General features: G+C 49.1%; 1 protein-coding gene across 1 annotated transcript in view; it reads left to right on the forward strand.

The window, feature by feature from the left end:
• Positions 1 to 23,722, forward strand: part of nedd9 (neural precursor cell expressed, developmentally down-regulated 9) — a 75,147-nt gene that overhangs the window by 16,078 nt on the left and 35,347 nt on the right. Inside the window, exon 2 of the mRNA XM_055653978.1 lies at positions 22,744 to 23,196. Within this exon, the coding sequence (XP_055509953.1) occupies positions 22,744 to 23,196 (453 nt within the window). The remainder of the gene's footprint in view (positions 1 to 22,743; positions 23,197 to 23,722) is intronic.

Below are 23,722 nucleotides of genomic sequence, written 5' to 3' on the forward strand. Positions count from 1 at the left end.
AGTGTAAACCAGCACCTGCAGTTCCATCCCGCACGTCACTCTGCGGGTCCTGACTCACCAGCAGTGAACTCGGCAGTGCTGTAACTATGGAAAAGCAATCGCCTCTGTGAAGCATCTTGCCGTGTGTGATTTATTTTACCTCTGATGCTGGCGGAGGGAGCTGACTGCGTCATCACCGTGTTCCAGCGTAGAAAATGAAAAACGAGATTGCACAGACTGGCTGTTTCTCAGTCAACAATGACCTATCGCAGATAGACACAAAATGCTGGAGTAACTCAGCGGGAACAGGCCTGATGATTGAAGATGAAAGGCAGTTAGTTACTCCGGCATTTTGTGCCTATCTTTGATTTCCACCAGCATCTGCAGTTCCTTCCGGCACAATTACTGCTGCAGCTACGCTTGGCCAGGCCGACCCTGCAATGTCGCCATGACAACGGGCCTTCATGGTCAGGTCAAGAACCCTGCTCTTACAACAAGTGGGACTTGAAAATGGCCACAAACTGGCGACTCCGTACCCCGTCTCAGCGTACTGTTGTTATACGTTTGTACCGTGTCTGAGACGTTTAACTAAGATGTATCTCAATGCTTATGTGTAGTGATTTCAAGAGAGAGCTAGATAGGGCTCTTAAAGATAGCGGAGTCAGGGGATATGGGGAGAAACATAGAAATTATGTGCAGGAGTAGGCCATTCGGCCCTTCGAGCCTGCACCGCCATTCAATATGATCATGGCTGATCATCCAACTCAGTATCCCGTACCTGCCTTCTCTCCATACCCCCTGATCCCCTTAGCCACAAGGGCCACATCTAACTCCCTCTTAAATATAGCCAATGAACTGGCCTCAACTACCCTCTGTGGCAGAGAGTTCCAGAGATCACCATTCTCTGTGTGAAAAAAGTTTTTCTCATCTCGGTTTTAAAGGATTTCCCTCTTATCCTTAAGCTGTGACCCCTTGTCCTGGAAAGAACGGGGTACTGATTGTGAATGATGAGCCATGATCACATTGAATGGCGGTGCTGGCTCGAAGGGCCGAATGGCCTACTCCTGCACCTATTGTCTATTGATACTTATACTGAACGGGCTTTGTGTGTAGTCCAGCACCCGGGGCCAACTCATCGTTCACCCAGCCACGGCCGAGTCGGTCAACGAATTGCCGTCGGCCAGCTGTTATCAGGTAACTGAACCATACCACCACAACCAGAGAGCAGTCCTGAACTACTATCATCCGCATTGGAGACCCGCGGACTATCTTTAATCGGACATTATTGAACTTGAAGGTAGACAAAAGTGCTGGAGAAACTCAGCGGGTGCAGCAGCATCTATGGAGCGAAGGAAATAGGCAACGTTTCGGGCCAAAACCCTTCTTCAGACTCTTGTATGGCGGCAGATAGCCAGGGAATCGATAATCCAGCTTGGGTCCGAACTGGGAGGTAGGGAACTGGAGCTGAAAGCCATGAGGTAGAAGATGAAGGCGCAGGCAAGTCCCGAGGAAGCAAATGTGACTGTGGTATCGGGTCTGGGTTAGGATGTGGTTGTAGAGTTGGAGAGAAGGGGGAAATCATAGAAACATAGAAAATAGGTGCAGGATGAGGCCATTTGGCCCTTCGAGCCAGCACCGCCATTCATTGTGATCATGGCTGATCGTCCCCTATCAATAACCCGTGCCTGCCTTCTCCCCATATGCCTTGACTCCACTAACCCCTAGAGCTCTATCTAACTCTCTCTTAAATCCATCCAGTGATTTGGCCTCCACTGCCCTCTGTGGCAGGGAATTCCATAAATTCACAACTCTCTGGGTGAGAACGTTTTTTCTCATCTCAGTCTTAAATGACCTCCCCTTTATTCTAAGACTGTGGCCCCTGGTTCTGGACTCGCCCAACATTGGGAACATTTTTCCTGCATCTAGCTTGTCCAGTCCTGTTATAATTTTATATGTTTCTATAAGATACCCCTTCATCCTTTTAAACTCCAGTGAATACAAGCCTAGTCTTTTCAATCTTTTCTCATATGACAGTCCCGCCATCCCAGGGATCAATCTCGTGAACCTACGCTGCACTGCCTCAATCACAAGGATGTCCTTCCTCAAATTAGGAGACCAAAACTGTACACAATACTCTAGATGTGGTCTCACCAGAGCCCCATACAACTGTAGAAGAAAGTTACATCTGGGGAGCAGTTAGAGAGGAGGTTGTAAAAGTCTTCTGAGGGACTTGATCTTGCAGTAAACGTTATTCCCATTATCCTGGATCTGTACACTGTCGACAGCTTGATTGTAATCATGTGTAGCCTTTCCGCTGACTGAAATTAAAAGCTTTTTACTGTACCTCGGTGAACATGCCAATAAACAACACTAGAAGGATATGGGCAAAATTCAGGCAGGTGGGACTAGTGTAGATGGGACGTGTTGCTGTGGGCAAGTTGGGTGGAAGGGCCTGTTTCCACGCTGTATCATTCTGTGACTGTTGTACTATTTGTGTGGCTTGACTGTATTTATGTTTAGTGTGATTTAGTTTAGTTTAGAAATGCAGCGCGGAAACAGGCCCTTCGGCCCACCGAGTCCGCACCAACCAGCGATCCCCACACACTAACACTATCGTGTACACACACACAACACACACACACACACACACACACACACACACACACACACACGCACACGCACACACGCACACAAACACACACACAACGGACAATTTACAATCTTACCAAGCCAATTAACCTACCAACCTGTACGTCTCTGTGGTGTGGGAAGAAACCGCGTTCTATCCATGCTATGGGTGGCTCAGCGGTAGAGTTGCTGCCTTGCAGCAGCAGAGACCCGGGTTGGATCCTGATTATCTGTGCTGTCAGTGTGGGGGCTGCACGTTCTCTGCCTCAGAAGGCAGTGGAGTGCAGTGCAGTGATTTCTCTGCCTCAGAGGGCGGTGGAGGCCGGTTCTCTGGATGCTTTCAAGAAAGAGTTAGATAGGGCTCTTAAAGATAGTCAGGTGATATGGGGAGAAGGCAGGAAGGGGGTACTTATTGGGGATCACAGTGAATGGCGCTGCTGGCTCGAAGGGCCGAATGGCCTACTCCTGCACTTATTGTCCATTGTTCTCTCTCTGTAACCTCGTGGGTTTCCTCCAGGTGCTCCGGATTCCTCCCACATCTCTGTAGACGAGCGGGATTGTAGGTTAATCGGCCCTCTGTAATTTGCCCGCTGGTGTGTAGGGACTGAATGAGAAAGCGGGATAACAGAACTAGTGGGAACGGGCGGTCCATGGTTGGCATGGACTTGGTGGGTCGAAGGGCCTGTTTCCACGGTGTATCTCTAAAACTAAATCCAAGATAGACCCAAAAAGCTGGAGTAACTCAGCGAGACGGGCAGCATCTCTGGAGAGAAGGAATGGGCGACGTTTCGGGTCGAGACTTTTGTTCAGTCTCGATCAGAAACGTCACCCGATGCTGCATGTCCCGCTGAGTTACTCCAGCATTCTGTGTTTATCTTTGGTTTATCCGACTGTGTTTAATGAGGAAACACTTTTTCTCACAGAGAGTTGTGAGTCTGTGGAATTCTCTGCATCAGAGGGCGGTGGAGGCCCGTTCTCTGGATGCTTTCAAGAGAGAGTCAGATGGGGCTCTTAAAAATAGCGGAGTCAGGGGATATGGGGAGAAGGCAGGAACGGGGTACTGATTGGGGATGATCAGCCATGATCACAGTAAATGGCGGTGCTGGCTCGAAGGGCTGAATGGCCTACTCCTGCACCTATTGTCTATTGTCTATTGAATTAATGAATTTCCTTCTCTCCAGAGATGTTGCCTGTCCCGCTGAGTTACTCCAGCATTTTGTTTTTATTTTTGATCTGCAGTTCCTTGTTTCTAGGTTTAGAAGCAGTTTGCTTTCCAGGGTGGGGTGCTTAAACTTCATGGTCGTCAGAGGTGACGTGTGTGACTCGGGCGCATTTGTAACAGCTGCACCCATTTCCTGTGATGAACCTAGAGGGCTGGTCTGTTTGAAAAGCAGTGCCTGCCACTGGAACCTACAGTTCGGCCGGCACGGTGGCATAGCGGTTGAGTCTCAGCCTCACAGCGCCGGGTTCGATCCCGATCACGTGCGCTGTCTGTACGGAGTTTGTACGTTCTCTCCCCGTGACCTGCGTGGGTTTTCTCCGAGGCGGGACTGTCATATGCTGAGAGAATGGAGCGGCTGGGCTTGTACACTCTGGAGCTTAGAAGGATGAGAGGAGGGTTCTTATTGAAACATATAAGATTATTAAGTGTTTGGACAAGCTAGAGGCAGGAAACATGTTCCCGATGTTGGGGGAGTCCAGAACCAGGGGCCACAGTTTAAGAATAAGGGGCAAGCCATTTAGAATGGAGATGAGGAAACACTTTTTCATACAGAGTGGTGAGTGTGTGGAATTCTCTGCCTCAGAGAGCGGTGGAGGCAGGTTCTCTGGATGCTTTCAAGAGAGAGCTAGATGGGGCTCTTAAAGATAGTGGAGTCAGGGGATATGGGGAAAAGGCAGGAACGGGGTACTGATTGGGGATGATCAGCCATGATCGTATTGAATGGCGGTGCTGGCTCGAAGGGCCGAATGGCCTCCTCCTGCACCAATTGTCTATTGTTCTCGGGGGCGTGCTAAGTCGTCTATGGAAGTAGAGGCGTGGGTGTGCTTTCTTGGTCGTTGCTTCAATATGGGTGGCCCCGGACAAGTTGTTTCCAAAACGTTGGGATAGTCCCCGCCCCAACTACCTCCTCTGGCAGCTCGTTCCATACACCCACCACCCTCTGTGTGGAAAAAGTTACCCCTTGGATTCCTATTAAATCTTTCCCCACTCACCTTAAACCTATGTCCTCTGGTCCTCACTTCACCAACTCTGGGCAAGAGACTCTGTGCGTCTACCCGATCTATGCCTCTCATTTGTTCTATATCTACAAATAGATATCAAAGAATTTCAATGCGACATGTGTCATTCATTTTTTTTATTCATTCAGCTCTCTCTACATCACCGTCTATATCTCTTGTTTCCCTTTTCCACAACTCTCAGTCTGAAGAAGGGTCTCGACCCGAAACATCATCTATTCATACAGTCATACAATGTGCAAACAGGCCCTTCGTCCCAACTCGCCCACACCAGCCAATAATGTCCCAGCCACCCTCGTCCCAACTGCCTGCGCTTGGTCCATATCCCTCCAAACCTGTCCTATCCATGTACCTGTCCAACTGTTTCTTAAATGATGGAATAATCCCAGTCTCGACTACCTCCTCTGGCAACTTGTTCCACACACTCACCACCCTCTGTGTGAAAAAGTTACCCCTCAGATTCCTATTAAATCTTTTCCCCTGCACCTTGAACCTATGTCCTCTGGTCCTCGATTCTCCTACTCTGGGTAAAAAACTCTGTGCCTCTTCCCGATCTATTCCTTTTCTCCGGAGATGCTGTCTGACCCGCTGAGTTACTCCAGTATTTGTGTCAATCTTGGATTTAAACCAGCGCCTGCAATTCCTTCCTCCACAGGAAGTCTTGACGCAGCTCTATTGGGTCGCATTTGTACTATTGTGCTCAGGATTGTCTCTGTGGATTGTCACCTTGTCGTGGTGGAGAAGCTTGTGTGGTCCTGAGATCCTGAGAGCGATGCCGTCTGGAGCTATGCTCCTGGTAGGGCCACACATGGCGGTAAGGTCGATGGGAAGGTTTCTGACAAAGAGCAATCCAACCAAGACCTCAACGGTGGAACAGGCGGAGGACGATGGCTGACCTTAGTGGAGCGTCACAACGGCTGGGAAGGCGGATGAAGGCTGCAGCAGAAAAGGGTCTCTGGTCGTGGTGGACTCCATGCCACTGGATCCTGACCCAGATCTGTCAAGGACCGTGGGGTGGCTGTCTGTGCACCAGTCTCCCCACGTTAAACAAAGTCACACACAGGGGTCCTCCATGAGAGGACAGTCATACTCGTTTCGAGTGGCCGCCGATGATGAAGGATTGTGCGCCAGGTCTAGTGGCCCCCATTACGGGAAGGATCCGGTGCCTTTGGAGAGGGTGCAGGGTGGGTTACCTGACGACTTTTTCTCACAAAGAGTTGTGAGTCTGTGCAATTCTCTGCCTCGGAGGGCGGTTGAGGCAGGTTCTCTGGATACTTTCAAGAGAGAGCTAGATAGGGCTCTTAAAGATAGTGGAGTCAGGGGATATAGGGAGAATGCAGGAACGGGGTACAGATTGTGGATAATCAGCCATGATCACATTGAATGGCGGTGCTGGCTCGAAGGGCCGAATGACCTACTCCTGCACCTATTGTCTATTGACTCCTGGATTAGAGGAGGTTCAGCGGCAGGGTGAGGTTGGACAGATTTGGATTATTTTCTCTGGAAAGTATGAGATTTATTTAGGTGAGACTAAAATTACGTGAGACGGCCAACATCAGGCGGACAGAATCTTTTTTTTTCCCCCCACGATGGAAATATCAAATACTAGTGGGCATGGCTTTCAGGTGAGGGGGCAAAGTGTAAAGGAGATGTGCGGGGTAAGTTTAAAAAAAAAAAAAAAATTTAACACAGGTGGGTGCCTGGAACCTGCTGCTGGTGGTGGTGGAGGAGGCAGATACATTAGGTGGTGTTTAAAATACTTGCGTTCAGTTTGTCACTTGTACCGAGGTACAGTGAAAAGCCTTTGGATTGGCACATGGATACAATAGGCAATAGACAATAGGTGCAGGAGTAGGCCATTCGGCCCTTCGAGCTAGCACCGCCATTCAATGTGATCATGGCTGATCATCCCCAATCAGTACCCCGTTCCTGCCTTCTCACCATATGCAGGGAATGGAGGGATATGGTCCACGCGCAGGTAGATTAGTTTAGTTTAGAGAAACGGCGCAGAAACGGGCCCTTCGGCCCACCGAGTCCGCCCCGACCAGCGATCCCTGCACACTAACACTATCCTACACACGCTAGGGACAATGTGCACTTATACCAAAGCCAATTAACCTACAAACCTGCACGTCTTTGGAGTGCGGGAGGAAACCGAAGATCTCGGAGAAAACCCACGGGGAGAAGGTACAAACTCCGTACAGACAGCGCCCGTAGTCAGGATCGAACCCGGGTCTCGGCGCTGTGAGGTTGTAGCTCGACCGCTGCTCCACCCCGTGCTGCCCCGAGACAGAGGTTAATTAGCTTTGGTAAACTTGCCCTGAGTGTGTGGGATGTGAAACTGGGATAACACAGGACTGGTGTACGGGTGATCATTGGTCGGTGTGGGTGAGGCAGCATCTATGGGGAGAAGGAACGCTGTATTTCAATTCAATTCAATTTAATTGTCATTTGGACCCCTTGAGGTCCAAACGAAATGCCGTTTCTGCAGCCATACATTACAAACAAATAGACCCAAGACACAACATAATTTACATTTAACATAAACATCCATCACATCGCTGTGATGGAAGGCCAAAAAAACTTATCTCTCCCCTGCACTCTTCCCCCCCCCCCCCCATGTCAGAGTCAAAGTCAAAGCCCCCGGCTGGCGATGGCGATTGTCCCGCGGCCATTAAAGCCACGCTGGGTGATGCAAAGTCGCACATCGGGTCTTGGTGTCAGAGCCCCCGGCGTGCGCTCGCAGAGTCCCGCGGCCATTCCAAGCCGCGCGGGGTGGTGCTGTAAAGGCCCCGCTCCAGGAGCTCTTCAACCCCGCAACTCGGGCGAGAGAAGTCGCCGTTGCAGGAGCCCTGAAAAGCGGTCTCCCCCCAGGGACACTCGGGCTCCCGGTGGCGCCGTCCGCCAGACCCACAGTTGCAGCCTCCGATTCCCCGGAGGTCGGGCCGCCGCCGCAGCAGCAGCAGCAGCGCTCCACCACCGCTCCACCCGCTCCACCCGCTCCGGACTCGGCCAGCTCCGCGACGAGGTGAGTCGGCACCAGAGTCCCCGGTCTTCTCCTGTTGGAGGCCGCTCCACATTGCAGCCCCAACCGTGCAGGGAGAGATTTAAAAGCTACACACACACACACACACACACCCCAACAAAAAATAACAAAAACTACATAAAAACATAGACAAAAATAATAAAAACGCGGACGGGCTGCAGAGGCCGCTGCTGACGTGAGTCGCGCCGCCTACCGGATTTCCTTCCCTCCATAGATGCTGCCTCACCTGCTGAGTTTCTCCAGCATTTTTTATCTACCTTCGATTTTTCCAGCATCTGCAGTTCTTCCTTAAACATTGGTGGGTGTGGACTTGGCGGGCCAAACGGCCTGTTTCCAAGCTGTATCTCTAAATGAAACTAAACCCACAGAGAGAGACAGGGAGAGAGAGAGAGAGAGAAAACGAGGCGAGGGAGATATGGGGAGAGATAAACACGGAGGGAGGGGGGGGTGAGATATATAGAGACACAAAGAGAGGGAGACAGACACTGGGGGAGAGACAGAATGTGATAGAGACAGAGGAAGACACACAAAAACACCTAGGGGAGGATACACAAACACAGGGGAGAGATAGAGAGGGAGAGAGATAGAGAGAAGGGAAGAGAGAGAGCGAGAGAGGGGGGGGAGAGATAGAGAGAGGGGAAGAGATTGAGAGGGGGAAGAGAGAGAGACAGGAGAGAGAGACACACAAACAGAGAGAGGGAAGAGAAAAGAGAGGGACGGGAGAAAGAGAGACAAACGCGGGGGATGAGAGAGACGGGGAGAGAGAGATACAGGGGGGAGAGAGAGACACAGACAAACACAGGGGAGAGACAGGGAGAGACACACAAACACAGGGGAGATATAGAGGGGGATGAGAGAGAGACAGGAGAGAGACACAGGGGAGAGATAGAGAGAGACGGGAGGGGACAGAGAGAGACACACAAACACAGGGAGGAGAGAGAGGGGAAGAGAGACAGGAGAGAGAGACTGGGGGAGAGAGAGGGGGGAAGCCATGGGAGTGGGGCTTGAGAAAGAGAGAGAGAGAGACACACACACACACACTCACACACACTCACACACACACACACACACACACTCACACACACACACTCACTCACACACACACACACACACACACTCTCACACACACACACACACACACACACACACACACACACACACACACACACACACACACACACACACTCACTCACACAGACACACACTCACTCACACACTCACACACACACTCACTCACACACAGACACACACACACACACACACACACACACATACACACACACGCACACAGAAGTGGAGTGGATTTTAGCCATTGGAGGAAATAATGTTGGTGGGTATTTAGGATGAGGGGGTCGGGAGGGAGGGAAGGTGGGGGTGGAGCAGAGTGATTCTAGCATGTACGCGCTTTGTTCGTGCATTCCCTCCAGAGCCTCAAACAAACACAGCCCGTCTGTCTGCAATAATCAGCAACATTTTTTTTAGTGTAGTGATTCTGGGACGAGGTGGTCGAGGTTTGCCTTCGAATCTTTCCTGCAGATTGCGCCCAATCCCAGCGACTGTTCCAACACAGGAATACCCCTGGGATCACATTCCCATCCGGAAATACCTCCGTGTCTATGACTGGTTTTCCAGCGGCTAAAGTTACATCAATGCCACTGGAATTTCATAGAAAGTTCAGGCTCACTTTAGTTTAGAGATACAGGGCCTCAGGCCAACTGAGTCCGTGCCGACCAGCGATCCCCGCACATTAACACTGTCCAACACGCAACAGTTGACCCAAAACGCCACCCATCCTTCTCTCCAGAAATGTCGTCTGACCCACTGAGTTACTCAACTCTTTGTGTCTATCTTTGGTGTAAACCAGCATCGGCAGTTCCTTCCTACACACTAGTGACAATTGTACATTTTTATGCACGCTAGAATTTAGAAGATTGAGGGGGGATCTTATAGAAACTTTTTCCCGATTAGGAAAGGGGGAGATGCAATGAGACCTGGGTTTCATGGTACACCAGACATTGAAAGTAGGCATGCAGGTGCAGCAGGCAGTGAAGAAAGCGAATGGTATGTTAGCATTCATAGCAAAAGGATTTGAGTATAGGAGCAGGGAGGTTCTACTGCAGTTGTTCAGGGTCTTGGTGAGACCACACCTGGAGTATTGCGTACAGTTTTGGTCTCCAAATCTGAGGAAGGCCATTCTTGCCATAGAGGAAGTACAGAGAAGGTTCACCAGACTGATTCCTGGGATGTCAGGACTTTCATATGAAGAAAGACTGGATAGACTCGGTTTGTACTCGCTAGAATTTAGAAGATTGAGGGGGGATCTTATAGAAACTTACAAAATTCTTAAGGGGTTGGACAGGCTAGATGCAGGAAGATTATTCCACTTGTTGTTGAAGTCCAGAACAAGGGGTCACAGTTTAAGGATAAGAGGGAAGTTTTTTAGGACCGAGATGAGAAAATCATTTTTTACACAGAGAGTGGTGAATCTCTGGAATTCTCTGCCACAGAAGGTAGTTGAGGCCAGTTTATTGGCTATATTTAAGAGGGAGTTAGATGTGGCCCTTGTGGCTAAAGGGATCAGCGGGTATGGAGAGAAAGCAGGTACAGGATACTGAGTTGGATGATCAGCCATGTTCATATTGATTGGTGGTGCAGGCTCAAAGGGCCGGATGGCCTACTCCTGCACATATTTTCTATGTTTCTATACCAAGCCAATTAACCTCCAAAATCTGCACGTCTTTGGAGTGTGGGTGGAAACCGAAGATCTCCCACGAGAAAACCCACGCAGGTCACGGGGAGAACGTGCAAACTCCGTACAGACAGCACCCGTAGTCGGGATCGAACCCGGGTCTCTGGTGCTGCGAGGCAGCAGCTCTACCGCTGCGCCACCGTGCCGACCCTGGCAAATTTTTACACTTAAAATTTTCAGCATGGCCTGGTTCTGTAACGATGCAGTTGAAAATTCCCTCGGGAATGAGGTGAAAGGCAGTGTTTTGTCTAACTTCAGAAAGGGAGCCGTGCATATCTTCTCGTGAACACATGCAGACCAAACAATTTCCCTGGCAAGTAGACTGAGGCAACTCGACTCGCTGGAGTTTAGAAGGATGTGCTGGCTCTGGAGAGGGTCCAGAGAAGGTTTACAAGAATGATCCCAGGAATGAGTGCGTTAACATATGATGAGCGTTTGACGGAGCTGGGCCGGTGCTCGCTGGAGTTTAGAAGGATGATTGGCCACCTCATTGAAACTTTACTGAATAGTGAAAGGCCTGGATAGAGTGGATGTGGAGAGGATGTTTCCACTAGTGGGAGACTCTAGGATCAGAGGTCACGGCCTCAGAATTAAAGGACGTTCTTTTAGGAAGATGAGGAGGAATTTCTTTAGTCGGAGGGTGGAATTCATTGCTGCAGAAGGCTGTGGAGGGCAAGTCAATGGATATTTTTACGGCAGAGATAGACAGATTCTTGATTAGTACGGGTAATCAGGGATAACGGGGAGAAGGCAGGAGAATGGAGTTAGAAGGGAGAGATAGATCAGCCATGATTAGATGGTGGAGTTGACTTGATGGGCTGAATGGCCTAAATCCGCTCCTACCACTTATGACCTTATGAACTTGCGAAACCTCGCAGAGAGCAGGTGTAGAGTTATAGAGTTGTCCAGCACGGAAACAGGCCCTTCGGCCCAACTCGTCCATGCCCACCAAGATGTCCATATACTCACTGTCCTACGAGTGGAAAAAGCTGCCCTGGGGCAGCACGGCGGTAGAGTTGCTGGTTCAATCCTGACTACTGGTGCTGTCTGTAGGGAGTTCGTACGTTCTCCCCGACGGAAAAATGGGACTTTTTCCGATTTACGTGGCCTCTGAAATTCATTTTGAGGTCAGTCTGAGTAGGAGTCGGGACTTTTTTTACCAACCCGGACTCCAGCAGCTCCAAAACTACTCCGATTCCGAATCCACAGCCCTGTGGAGTCCCCGGGACCACGTGGGTTTTCTCCAGGTGCACCGGTTTCCTTCCACACTCCAAAGCCATACAGCCTTGCAGGTTAATTGGCTTTGGTAAAAATTTGTAATTGTCCCTAGTGTCTGTAGGATAGTGCTAGTTGTACGCTGTGTCGCTGGTCGCTGCGGACTCGGTGGGCCCGAAAAGCCAGTTTAGTTTCTTTAATCTAAACTAAAACCAGAGACCCGGGTTCGATCCTGACCTCCAGTGCTGTTTGTGTGGAGTTTGCACGTTCTCCTCGTGAGCATGTGGGTTCCCTCCGGGTGCTACGGTTTCCTCCCAGGTCCCAAAGACGTGCGGGTTTGTAGGTTTAATCGGCCCTCTGTAAATTGCCCCCTAGTGTGTAGGGAGTGGATGAGAAAGTCGGGGTAACATAGAACTAGTGTGAACGGGCGATCGATGGTTGTCGCCAACTCGGTGGGCCGAAGGGCCTGTTCCCATGCTGTATCCTTCAATTGATCCAATCCAACAGTGGTTTAAGGAGTTAGAAGGGAGAGAGAGAAGGCGATAAGGATAACGTTGGATTGTGGACGGCACATCAATACAACTAAGATGAAAGGAGAGATGTGTCCACAAGTTCCACCTTATCTGAAAAAGTTCCACCTTATCTCATCGCCGAGAAGAATTATTTATATTGCTTTTAGCCTCGAGGCTGTGGAGGCCAAGTCAATGGGTAGTGAAAGGCCTAGTTAGATTGGATATAGTGGATAACACAAAGGGGGGTGGATGAATGTTTCCACTAGTGGGAGAGCCTGGGGCTAAAGGTCATGGCCTCAGAATTAAAGGGCGCTCTTTTAGAAAGGAGGGACTTCTTTAGTCAGAAGGTGGATCTGTGGAAAGGTCAGTATGGGAATGGGAAGGTGATTTAATATGGTTGGCAACCGGGAGATAAATAGGCCTTTGTGTAGCATTCGAGGAAGAAAGATTTTCCCAGCATCCTGTCAATAGACAATAGACAATGGGTGCAGGAGTAGGCCATTCGGCCCTTCGAGCCAGCAGCGCCATTCAATGTGATCATAGCTGATCATCCACAATCAGTACCCTGTTCCTGCTTTCACCCCATATCCCCTGACTCCGCTATCTTTAAGAGCCCTATCTAACTCTCTTGAAAGCATCCTGAGAACTGGCCTCCATCGCCATCTGAGGCAGAAAATTCCACAGACTCACAACTCACAATTGTCCTTCAGTCCGTTATCCTATTTAGAGACTTAAATAGAGACTGAGCTGCAGGGGGAGGTTTAGTAATAGTCATCGTCAAAGGTTTAAATTGAAGGGGGAAAGATTGAACAGGAATCTGAGGGGTAACTTTTTCCACACAAAGGGGGGTGGATGAATGGAACGAGCTGCCAGAGGAGGTAGTTGAGGCTGAAGAAGGGTCTCGACCCGAAACGCTACCCATTCTTTCTCTCCAGAGATGCTGTCTGTCCCGCTGAGTTACTCCACCATTTTGTGTCTATCTTCTGCTGTTCCTTCCTACACGGGTAGTTGAGGCGGGTACTATCGCAATGTTCAGACAATACGATACAGTACGATAGAACTTTATTTATCCCAGGAGGGAAATTAATCTGCCAACAGTCATAAAAACACAACAAGATGCATGAAACATGGAATTAAAGTGACAAGTGGAAAGACAGGTTCACAATAGGCATGTTTAGGGGGATATAGGCCAAACGCAGGCAGGTGGCAGATGTAGTGTAGATGGGACATAGAAACATAGAAACATAGAAAACAGGTGCAGGAGGAGGCCATTCGGCCCTTCGAGCCACCAACACCATTCATTCTGATCATGGCAGATTGACCCCAATCAATAACCCGTGCCTACCTTCTCTCCATATCCCTTGATTCCACTAGCCCCTAGAGCTCTATCTAACTCTCTCTTAAATCCATCCAGTGATTTGGCCTCCACTGCCCTCTGTGGCAGGGAATTCCACAAATTCACAATTCTCTGGGTGAAAATTTTTTTTTTTCTCTCACCTCAGTCTTAAATGGCCTCCCCTTTATTCTAAGACTGTGGCCCCTGGTTCTGGACTCGCCCAACATTGGGAACATTTTTTCCTGCATCTAGCTCGTCCAGTCCTTTTAACGTGTTGGGCAAGTTGGGCCGAAGGGCCTGTTTCCACGCTGTAAAGAAGGTTCACCAGACTAATTCCTGGGATGTCAGGACTTTCATATGAAGAAAGACTGGATAGACTCAGTTTGTACTCGCAAGAATTTAGAAGATTGAGGGGGGATCTTATAGAAACGTACAAAATTCTTAAGGGGTTGGACAGGCTAGATGCAGGAAGATTGTTCCCGATGTTGGGGAAGTCCAGAACAAGGGGTCAGTTTAAGGATAAGGGGGAAGTCTTTTAGGACCGAGATGAGAAAAAAGAAATTCACACAGAGTGGTGAATCTGTGTAATTCTCTGCCACAGAAAGTAGTTGAGGCCAGTTCATTGGCTATATTTAAGAAGGAGTTAGATGTGGCCCTTGTGGCTATGGTGAGAAGGCAGGTACAGGATAATGAGTTGGATGACCAAGCTGCTGTGAGGACTCTCCCGACACCGGAGCACCATCACCCAGCGAGAACGGCCTGGAACATCGGGCCTCCGTAGAGGCAACTGTGGAGGCCTCAATAGGCCCGACTATGGGTGAACTGGGGATGGGGACTGGGCATTGTGCCTTCCCCCCCACAGTGGGAGCCATTGTGGCGGGATGTTTTTGTGTTTAAATTTCTTTATTATTGTTATGTTTGTATTCTTTCTTTATGTGCTGCATTGGCAAGAAGCATTTTACTACGCCTAGGTGTATGTGACTAATAAAATAACCTTTGAACCTTTGAGCTATGAACATATTGAATGGCGGTGCAGGCTGGAATGGCCGAATGGCCTACTCCTGCACCTATTGTCTATGTTTCTAATCACTCTATAGCAGAAATATCGCTCCATATTTGGGAATGGCTGAGGATTTTAGGGGGTGAAAATTAACTGATAAAAAGAGTCGTCCTGTTAGTTACACTTGATTAGAACGTTGAGATCATTTGTTGGTTGTGTGACCTTATCCACGTATTTTACAGCGTAAAGATACGTGGTATCTCTGATCATTATCCCTGGCTCCCATCCACACGTCGCACGGCGACTTTGTGGCGTTTGGTTTTCAGGGTCAGATTCCAGTCAATCTGCTACTTTTCTCTCCAACGAGTTGGCAGTGAAACTGAAAGGGCTTTTGTGTGAAGGCAGAGCTCCTCGGGTCGCACAGTGTGGGGTTTGCGTTAGTCACGGTCCAGTGGACTTTATAGTTGGCCCTAGGCAAAGTCCGCATTACAGGAATGTAGACATTAAAATGCTGGAGTAACTCAGCGGGACAGGCAGCGTCTCTGGAGAGAAGGAATAGGTGACGTTTCAATGTGCAGGAGTAGGCCATTCGGCCCTTTGAGCCAGCACTGCCATTGATTGAGACCATGGCTGATCATCCCCAATCAGTACCCCGTTCCTGCCTTCTCCCCATATCCCCAGACTCCCCTATCTTTAAGAGCCCTATCTAGCGCTCTCTTGAAAGTATCCAGAGAACCGGCCTCCACCGCCCTCTGAGGCAGAGAATTCCACAGACTCACAACTCTCTGTGTGAAAAAGTGTTTCCTCTTCTTCGTTCTAAATGGCTTACTCCTTATTCTTAAAATGTGGCCCCTGGTTCTGGACTCCCCCCAACATCGGGAACATGTTTCCTGCCTCTAGCGTGTCCAATCCCTTAATAATCTTATATGTTTCAATAAGATCTCCTTTCATCCTTCTAAATTCCAGAGTATACAAGCCCAGCCGCTCCATTCTCTCAGCATATGATAGTCCCGCCATCCCGGGAATTAAACTTGTGAACGTACGCTGCACTCCCTCAATGTCCTTCCTCAAATTTGGGGACCAAAACTGCACACAATACTCCAGGTGTGGTCTCACTAGGGCTCTGTACAACTGCAGAAGGACTTCTTTGTTCCTATACTCAACTCTGTTTGTTATGAAGGCCAAACTCGAGTCAAAGCCCTTCTTTAGCAATTGGCTGAATTGTTTAGGTTTAAGATTATTATTGTCATTTTTAGCTTAGTTTTTTACCTTCGATTTTAAGCTTAGATTCTAAAGCTTAGATTCTAAAGCTTGGGTTTTTAAGCTTGTGTTTTTAGCTCGGATTTTAAATTCAGGATTCTCCTGCCTTCTCCCCGTAACCCCTGACACCCGTACTAATCAGAATTAGGCCATTCGGCCCATCAAGTCTACTCCACTAAGATAAACACAAAAAGCTGGAGTAACTCAGCTGGGCAGGCAGCATCTCTGGAAGGAAAAGGGTGACGTTTCGGGTTGAGAGTCTACTCCACTAATCAATCATGGCTGATCTATCTTTCCCGCTCAACCCCAATCTCCTGCCTTTTCCCAGTAACTCCTGACACTCGTACTAATCAAGAATCTGCCAATCACTGTCTTTGTAATAAAAGTATATTGTCCCTGGTGTGTGTAGGGTAGTGTTTTAGTGTGTGGGGATTGTAGGCCAGTGCGGACTCGGTGGGCCGAAGGGCCTGTTTCTACCTTAGTGTCTCTAAACTAAAATGCTTTGGTTTGTTTACCACCCAAACGTATTAGATATATAGAAGACAGATTCTTGATTAGTACGGCTGTCAGGGGTTATGGGGAGAAGGCAGGAGAATAGGGTTGAGAGTCTGCCCGAAATGTTGCCTATTTCCTTCGCTCCATAGATGCTGCTGCACCTGCTCAGTTTCTCCAGCATTTTTGTCTACCTTCGATTTTCCAGCATCTGCAGTTCCTTATTAAATAAAGATAGATTTAAGTTTATCCATGTACACCAAAGTACAGTGAAAAGCTGTGTTTTGCATGCTATCCAAAACAGATCAGATATAGATTTAAGTTACCTAAATGATATCTCTTAAGGGCCTGTCTCACTTTCACGACCTAATTCACAACCTCTGCCAAGTTTGCCCTCGACTCATACTCGCAGCATGGTTGCCACAAGGTCGTAGGTAGGCCGTGATGCCAGTCGTAGGTACTCGTGGCATCAAGTAGGTTGGGGCTTTTTTTCAACATGATGAAAAATGTCCACGAGTATAAAAGGTCATGAATTAGGTCATGAAAGTGGTACAGGCCCTATATGTGTTAACCCAATATTCAACCTAGCAACATAGAAAATAGGTGCAGGTGGAGGCCATTCGGCCCTTCGAGCCAGCACCGCCATTCATTGTGATCATGGCTGATCGTCCCCATTCAATAACCCGTGCCTGCCTTCTCCCCATATCCCTTGATTCCACTAGCCCCTAGAGCTCTATCTAACTCTCTTTAAAATTCATCCCGTGAATTGGCCTCCACTGCCTTCTAAAACACCTGGCACTATAAGACAGCAGCTCTACCGCTACGCCACAGTGCGGCCATTTTGCAGCTTTATGAGCCATTTTCATAACATTACAGACCGAGATCAGTTGACCTTTTTCAGTGTGAAGTCTCGGTTTCTCCACGTGACCTGCGTGGGTTTTCTCCGGGTGCTCCGGCTTCCTCCCACACTCCAAGGACGCACAGGTTTGTAGGTTCATTGGCTTTGGTATCATTGTAAATTGTCCCAAGTGTGTGTAGGATAGTCTTAGTGTGCGGGGGATTGCTGGCCAGCACGGACTCGGTGGGCCGAAGGGCCTGTTTCCGCTCTGTACATCCAAACTAAATTAGACTAGTTAGTTAAAGTAGGGAAACTGTTAGACAGGTACATGGATAGGGCAGGTTTGGAGGGACATGAATTTTACCAGTATCCTATCCTTCAGTCCATTATTCTATTTAGAGGCTTGAGTAGAGACTAAGCTACAGGGAAGGTACACAGAAATGCTGGTGAAACTCAGCGGGTGCAGCAGCATCTATGGAGTGAAGGAGATAGGCAAGGTTTCGGGCCAAAGCCCTTCTTCAGACTGATAGGGGGTTGATACAGGGAGTTGTTTAGTCAGAGTCATTCATAGAGTGATACAGAGTGGAAACAGGCCCTTCGGCCCAACTTGCCCACACCGACCAACATGCCTCAGCTGCACTAGTCCCACCTGCCTGCGTTTGGCCCATATCCCTCCAAACCTGTTCTATCCATGTACCTGTCTAACTGTTTCTTAAATGTTGGGCTGGTCCCAGCCTCAACTACCTCCTCTGGCAGCTCGTTCCATACACCCACCACCCTTTGTGTGAAAAAGTTACCCCTCAGGTTCCTATTAAATCTTTTTCCCCTTAGCGTTAAACTTCACCTTATGTCCTCTGGCAGGTGGGATGAGTGTAACTGGGACAATGTTGGTCGGTTTGGGTAAGTTGGGCCGAAGGGCCGGTTTCCATGCTGTATCACTCTTAACGAAACTAAATGTTACCAAACTTAGTTTCGAGGACGAAAGTACGAAGGGTAGATGAGAGATTGGCTGGTGATTACCTGCAGAGATTGCCTGGTGATTAGTTTTAGTATTAGAGATACAGCGTGGAAACAGGCCCTTCGGCCCATCGGGTCCGTGCTGACCAGCGATCCCCGCACATTAACACTATCCTACTAGGGACAATTTTAAAATTTACCAAGCCAATTAACCTACAAATCGGCACGTCTTTGGAGTGTGGGAGGAAACCGAAGATCTCGGAGAAAACCCACGCAGGTCACGGGGAGAACGTACAGACTCCGTACAGACAGCAGCTGTAGTCAGGATCGAACCTGGGTCTCTGGCGTTGCATTCGCTGTCAGGCAACAGCTCTACCGCTGCGCCACCGTGACCGCCCTTGCTGTGCGTGCGATGGACTGGCAACTTGCACAGTGCTGCAGATAATTGACACTGTCACAGGTAAAACCCAGGTTAACCACACTCAGTGGGAACAGTCGGACAACTTCATGTGCAGATGTACGTGCAATTATCTGAAAAAGCTGTCGACGAAGCAATAGGAAGCAACTGCAGATGCTGGTTTAGGCCGAGGATAGACGCAAAAGTGCTGGAGTAACTCAGCACCTGTGGAGTACATGGATAGGTGATGTTTCACGGAGTGCTGGAGTAACTCAGCGGGTCAGGCAGCACCTGTGAAGAACACGGATAGGTGATGTTTCACAGGGTGCTGGAGTAACTCAGCGGGTCAGGCAGCATCTGTGGAGAACATGGATATGTGATGTTTCACACAGTGCTGGAGTTTCAGTTCAAGGACCATCTTCAAACCAACACAAGTGTGAAGGGAAAAATGAGCTTCCATATTTCATCAGTTTCTATCTAAAGCTGACTGTACCAGAGGGTGACAGCACCTGTATTTAACCCAACTCAATTATGTTTCAGTTTAGTTTATTGTCACGTGTACCGAGGTACAGTGAAAAGCTTTCGTTGCGTGCTATCCAGTCAGCGGAAAGACAATACATGACTACAATCTGGTCATCCACAGTTTCCAGATACATGGTGAGGGAATAACGTTTAGTGCAAGGTAAAGTCCAATTAAAGATAGTCCGAGGGTCACCAATGAGGTAGATAGTAGTTCAGGACTGCTCTCTGGTTGTGGTAGGATGGTTCAGTTGCCTGATAACAGCTGGGAAGAAACTGCTCCTGAATCTGGAGTTGTGCGTTTTCACACTTCTGTACCTTTTGCCCGATGGGAGAGGGGAGAAGAGGGAGTGGCCGGGGGTGAGACTGGTCCTTGATTACGCTGCTGGTCTTGCCGAGGCAGCGTGGGGTGTAGATGGAGTCAATAGGATGGCGGAGTAGACTCAGTGGGCCGAAAGGCCTGTTTCCGCGCTGTATCTCAAAACTAAATTCTTAGGCTCCCTTCGGTCGTGGCTGACCATGGGTGTCTCCAGGGTTGGTGGACGCCTGTGCGTGACTTTGTTTAACATGGGGAGACTGGTGCACAGACAGCCACCCCACAGTCCTTGACAGATCTGGGTCAGGATCCAGTGGCATGGAGTCCAAGACGACCGGAGACCCTTTTCTGCTGCAGCCTTCATCCGCCTTCCCAGCCGTTGTGATGCTCCACTAAGGTCATAAGAGTCCTCCGCCTGCTCCACCGTTGTGGTCTAAACTAAACAAAACTGTGTGGGAAGCCATTAAATCAGCATATGAGCATGAAAATAATTTATGGCAAGTCTTGATTCAACTCGTAAGGAGTGGCAAACAGTGACAAGTAAATCGTATTTCAAAACATGTTGTGGACGGCAATCAGATATGAGTGTTTCTGCAAGCCACGCCTTGGGCTAATGCGCCTTAATTGCTGCACTTATAGAAAATGATTTCACTTAAACATTAACCAACCTTGAAGAGCAATAAGTCAAAAGTCGAGTCAAGAGAGTTTATTGTCATGTGGCCCAGATAGGACAAAGAAATTCTTGCTTTGCTGCAGCACAACACAATATAGTAGGCATGAATAAATACAGAACAGAACAGTGTGTCGATTATACCATAGACCGTATATGTACACATAAATAAACAGATAAAGTGCAATTGTTATAGTTCAGAGTTTGTTTGAAGTTGTGTTTAATAGTCTGATGGCTGTGGGGAAGTAGTTCAAGTTCAAGTGAGTTTATTGTCATGTGTCCCTGTATCGGACAATGAAATTCTTGCTTTGCTTCAGCACACAGAACATAGTAGGCATTTACTATAAAACAGATAAGTGTGTCCATATACCATGATATAAATATATACACACATGAATCAATAAATTGATAAAGTGCAAATAACAGAAAATGGGTTATTAATAATCAGAGTTTTGTCCGAGCCAGGTTTAATAGCCTGATGGCTGTGGGGAAGTAGCTATTCCTGAACCTGGTTGTTGCAGTCTTCAGGCTCCTGTACCTTCTACCTGATGGTAGCAGGGAGATGAGTGTGTGGCCAGGATGGTGTGGGTCTTTGATGATACTGCCAGCCTTTTTGGGGCAGCAACTTCGATAAATCCCCTCGATGGAAGCTGTTCCTGAACCTGGATGTACCAGATTTCAGGCTCCTGTACCTTCTACCTGATGGCAGCGGATAGATGAGTGCGTGGCCGGGATGGTGTGGGTCCTTGATGATGCCGCCAGCCTTTTTGGGGCAGCGACTGCGATAGATCCCCTCGATGGTAGGGAGATCAGAGGATGGACTGGGCAGTGTTTACAACTTTTTGTAGTCTTTTCCGCTCCTGGACGTTGAAGTTACCGAACCAAGCCACGATGCAACTGGTCAGCTTGTGAAGCAGCTTTGTTACCTGGTGCCTCGTGCAACTGGGCCTGAATCTCAGTCCCTCCATGCCTTCCTTGTCTTTGTAGACTTCGATCAGGTCTCTTCACAACCTACAGAGAAAATATTCTGGTTCTGCCCAATACTTTTAGGTTCTTAAGCAACAATACCGCTGCGCCACCGTGCCGCCTGGGTAACTCTAAACTCATCTCCGCTGTGTGAACAGAAAATATATCCGAGTCTATGAGGTGTTTAAGAAAGAACTGCAGATGCTGGTAAAATCGAAGGCAGACAAAAATGCTGGAGAAACTCAGCGGGTGAGGCAGCATCTATGGAGCGAAGGAAATAGGCGACGTTTCGGGTGGAGATTCTTCAGACTGATGTGGGAGTGGGGGGGGGGCGGGAAGAAGAAAGGAAGAGGCGGAAACAGTGAGCTGTAGGAGAGCTGGGAAGGGGAGGGTCAATGAGTTCATAAGTTCATGTGATAGGAGCAGAATTAGGCCATTCGGCCCATCAAGACTTCTCCGCTATTCAATCATGGCTGATTTCTCTCTCCCTCTCAACCCCATTCTCCTGCTTTCTCGCCATAACCCCCGACACCCGCACTAATCAAGAATCCATCAATCACTGCCTTGAAAATATCCATTGACTTGGCCTCCACAGTCACAGAGTGGAAACAGGCCCTTCGGCCCAACTTGCCCACACCGACCAACATGTCCCAGCTACACTACTCCCACATGCCCACGTTTAGCCCATCTCCTTCCAAACCTGTCCTATCCATTTACCTGTCTAATTGTTTCTTAAACGTTGGGATAGTCCCAGCCTCAACTACCTCCTCTGGCAGCTTGTTCCATACACCCACCACCCTTTGTGTTTGGAAAAAGTTACCTCTCGGATTCCTATTAAATCTTTTCCTCCTCACCTTAAACCTAGGTTCTCTGGTCCTAGATTCCCCTACTCCGGGCAAACGACTACCCGATCTATTCCTCTCATGATTTTATACACCTCTGTATCAGATCACCCCTCATCCTCCTGCGCTCCAGGGAATAAAGTCCTAGCCTGCTCAACCTCCACCCCAATAACTCAGACCCTTGAGTCCTGGCGACATCCTCGTAAATCTTTTTTGCACCCTTCCCTTGGAAGAGAGGTTGGTTTGTGTGATGGTCTGGTCTGCGTCCACATTTCTTGCCATCTTGGATGGCGGGGCTGTCATATGCTTAGAGAATGGAGCAGCTGGGCTTGTACACTCTGGAGTTTAGAAGGATGAGAGGTGATCTTATTGAAACATATAAGATTGTTAAGGGCTTGGATGCGCTAGAGGCAGGAAATATGTTCCCGATTTTACGGGAGTCCAGAACCAGGGGCCACAGTTTAAGAATAAACAGTAAGCCATTTATAACGGAGACGTGGAAACACTTTTTTCTCACAGACAGTGGTGAGAAGAGAGAGCTGGATAGGGCTCTTAAAATATAGCGGGGATATGGGGAGAAGGAAGGAACGGGGTACTGATTGGGGATGATCAGCCATGATCACATTGAATGGCGGTGCTGGCTCAAAGGGCCGAATGGCCTACTCCTGCACCTATTGTCTATTGTCTATTGAATTAATGAATTTCCTGGATGGAGCTGTCCCTATACCAGGCCGTAACCTCTTGCTGTATTTTTTCCCCTCCCACATCCCTCTTGTCCTCCAGAACCACATGGCCAAGGCTCTGTACGACAACATCCCCGAGTCAGCGGAGGAGCTGCTGTTCCGCAAGGGTGACGTGCTGACGGTGATCGAGCAGAACACGGGCGGCCTGGAGGGCTGGTGGCTCTGCTCGCTGCACGGCCGACAGGGCATCGCCCCCGGCAACCGGCTCAAGCTGATGGTCGGGCCTATCTACGAAGGCTCGGAGGCGGGGGGCTCCTCCGCCGAGGCGCAGGGAGCCTACCAGATCCCGGTGGGCCGCCAGGGACCGCCCGGCAGCGGCAGCCCCTACCGCGACCCCATCTACCAGGTGCCCCCTCAACATGGGGGGCAGGGCATTTACCAGGTGCCCCCCGCCCCGATATCACACACGCCACAGGGACACGAGACTTATCAAGTACCGCCGTCCATACAGAGGACCACCTGGGGGGCAGAGGGGACCCCTCCCACCAGTAAGGTAGGTCTCCTGTTCACCCCACCGTCTATTCTCTCAGTCTGAAGACCCAAAACGTCACCCATGCCTTTTCTCCGGAGATGCTGCCCGTCCCGCTGAGTTACTCCAACATTTTGTGTCTATCTTCTGTTTAAACCAACATGTGCAGTTCCTTCCTAGGAATAACTCAGCGGGTCAGGCAGCAACTCTGGAGAAAACGACGTTTCGGGTCAAGACCCACCTTCAAGCCTGGCCCCTCGTTACCGAACAATAACATCGGCCCTTTGTTGTCGAGCTTGTCGCCCGGAGGGTGCTGTCTGTATGGAGTTTGTACGTTTGTGGATGTCTCGATGTAGTCATGTATTGTCTTTCCGCTGACTGGTTAGCACGCAACAAAAGCTTTTCACTGTACCTCGGTACGCCTGAAAATAAACTAAACAGAGCATTATCAGTAGGACTATGCATTGCATCGGCATTTAGACATGTTCTATGTTGTAGACATAGTCAGAGTGATACAGTGTGGAAACAGGCCCTTTGGCCCAACTTGCCC

Source organism: Leucoraja erinacea, chromosome 2 (genome assembly GCF_028641065.1).
Source record: "Leucoraja erinacea ecotype New England chromosome 2, Leri_hhj_1, whole genome shotgun sequence".
Classification (NCBI taxonomy): domain Eukaryota; kingdom Metazoa; phylum Chordata; class Chondrichthyes; order Rajiformes; family Rajidae; genus Leucoraja; species Leucoraja erinaceus.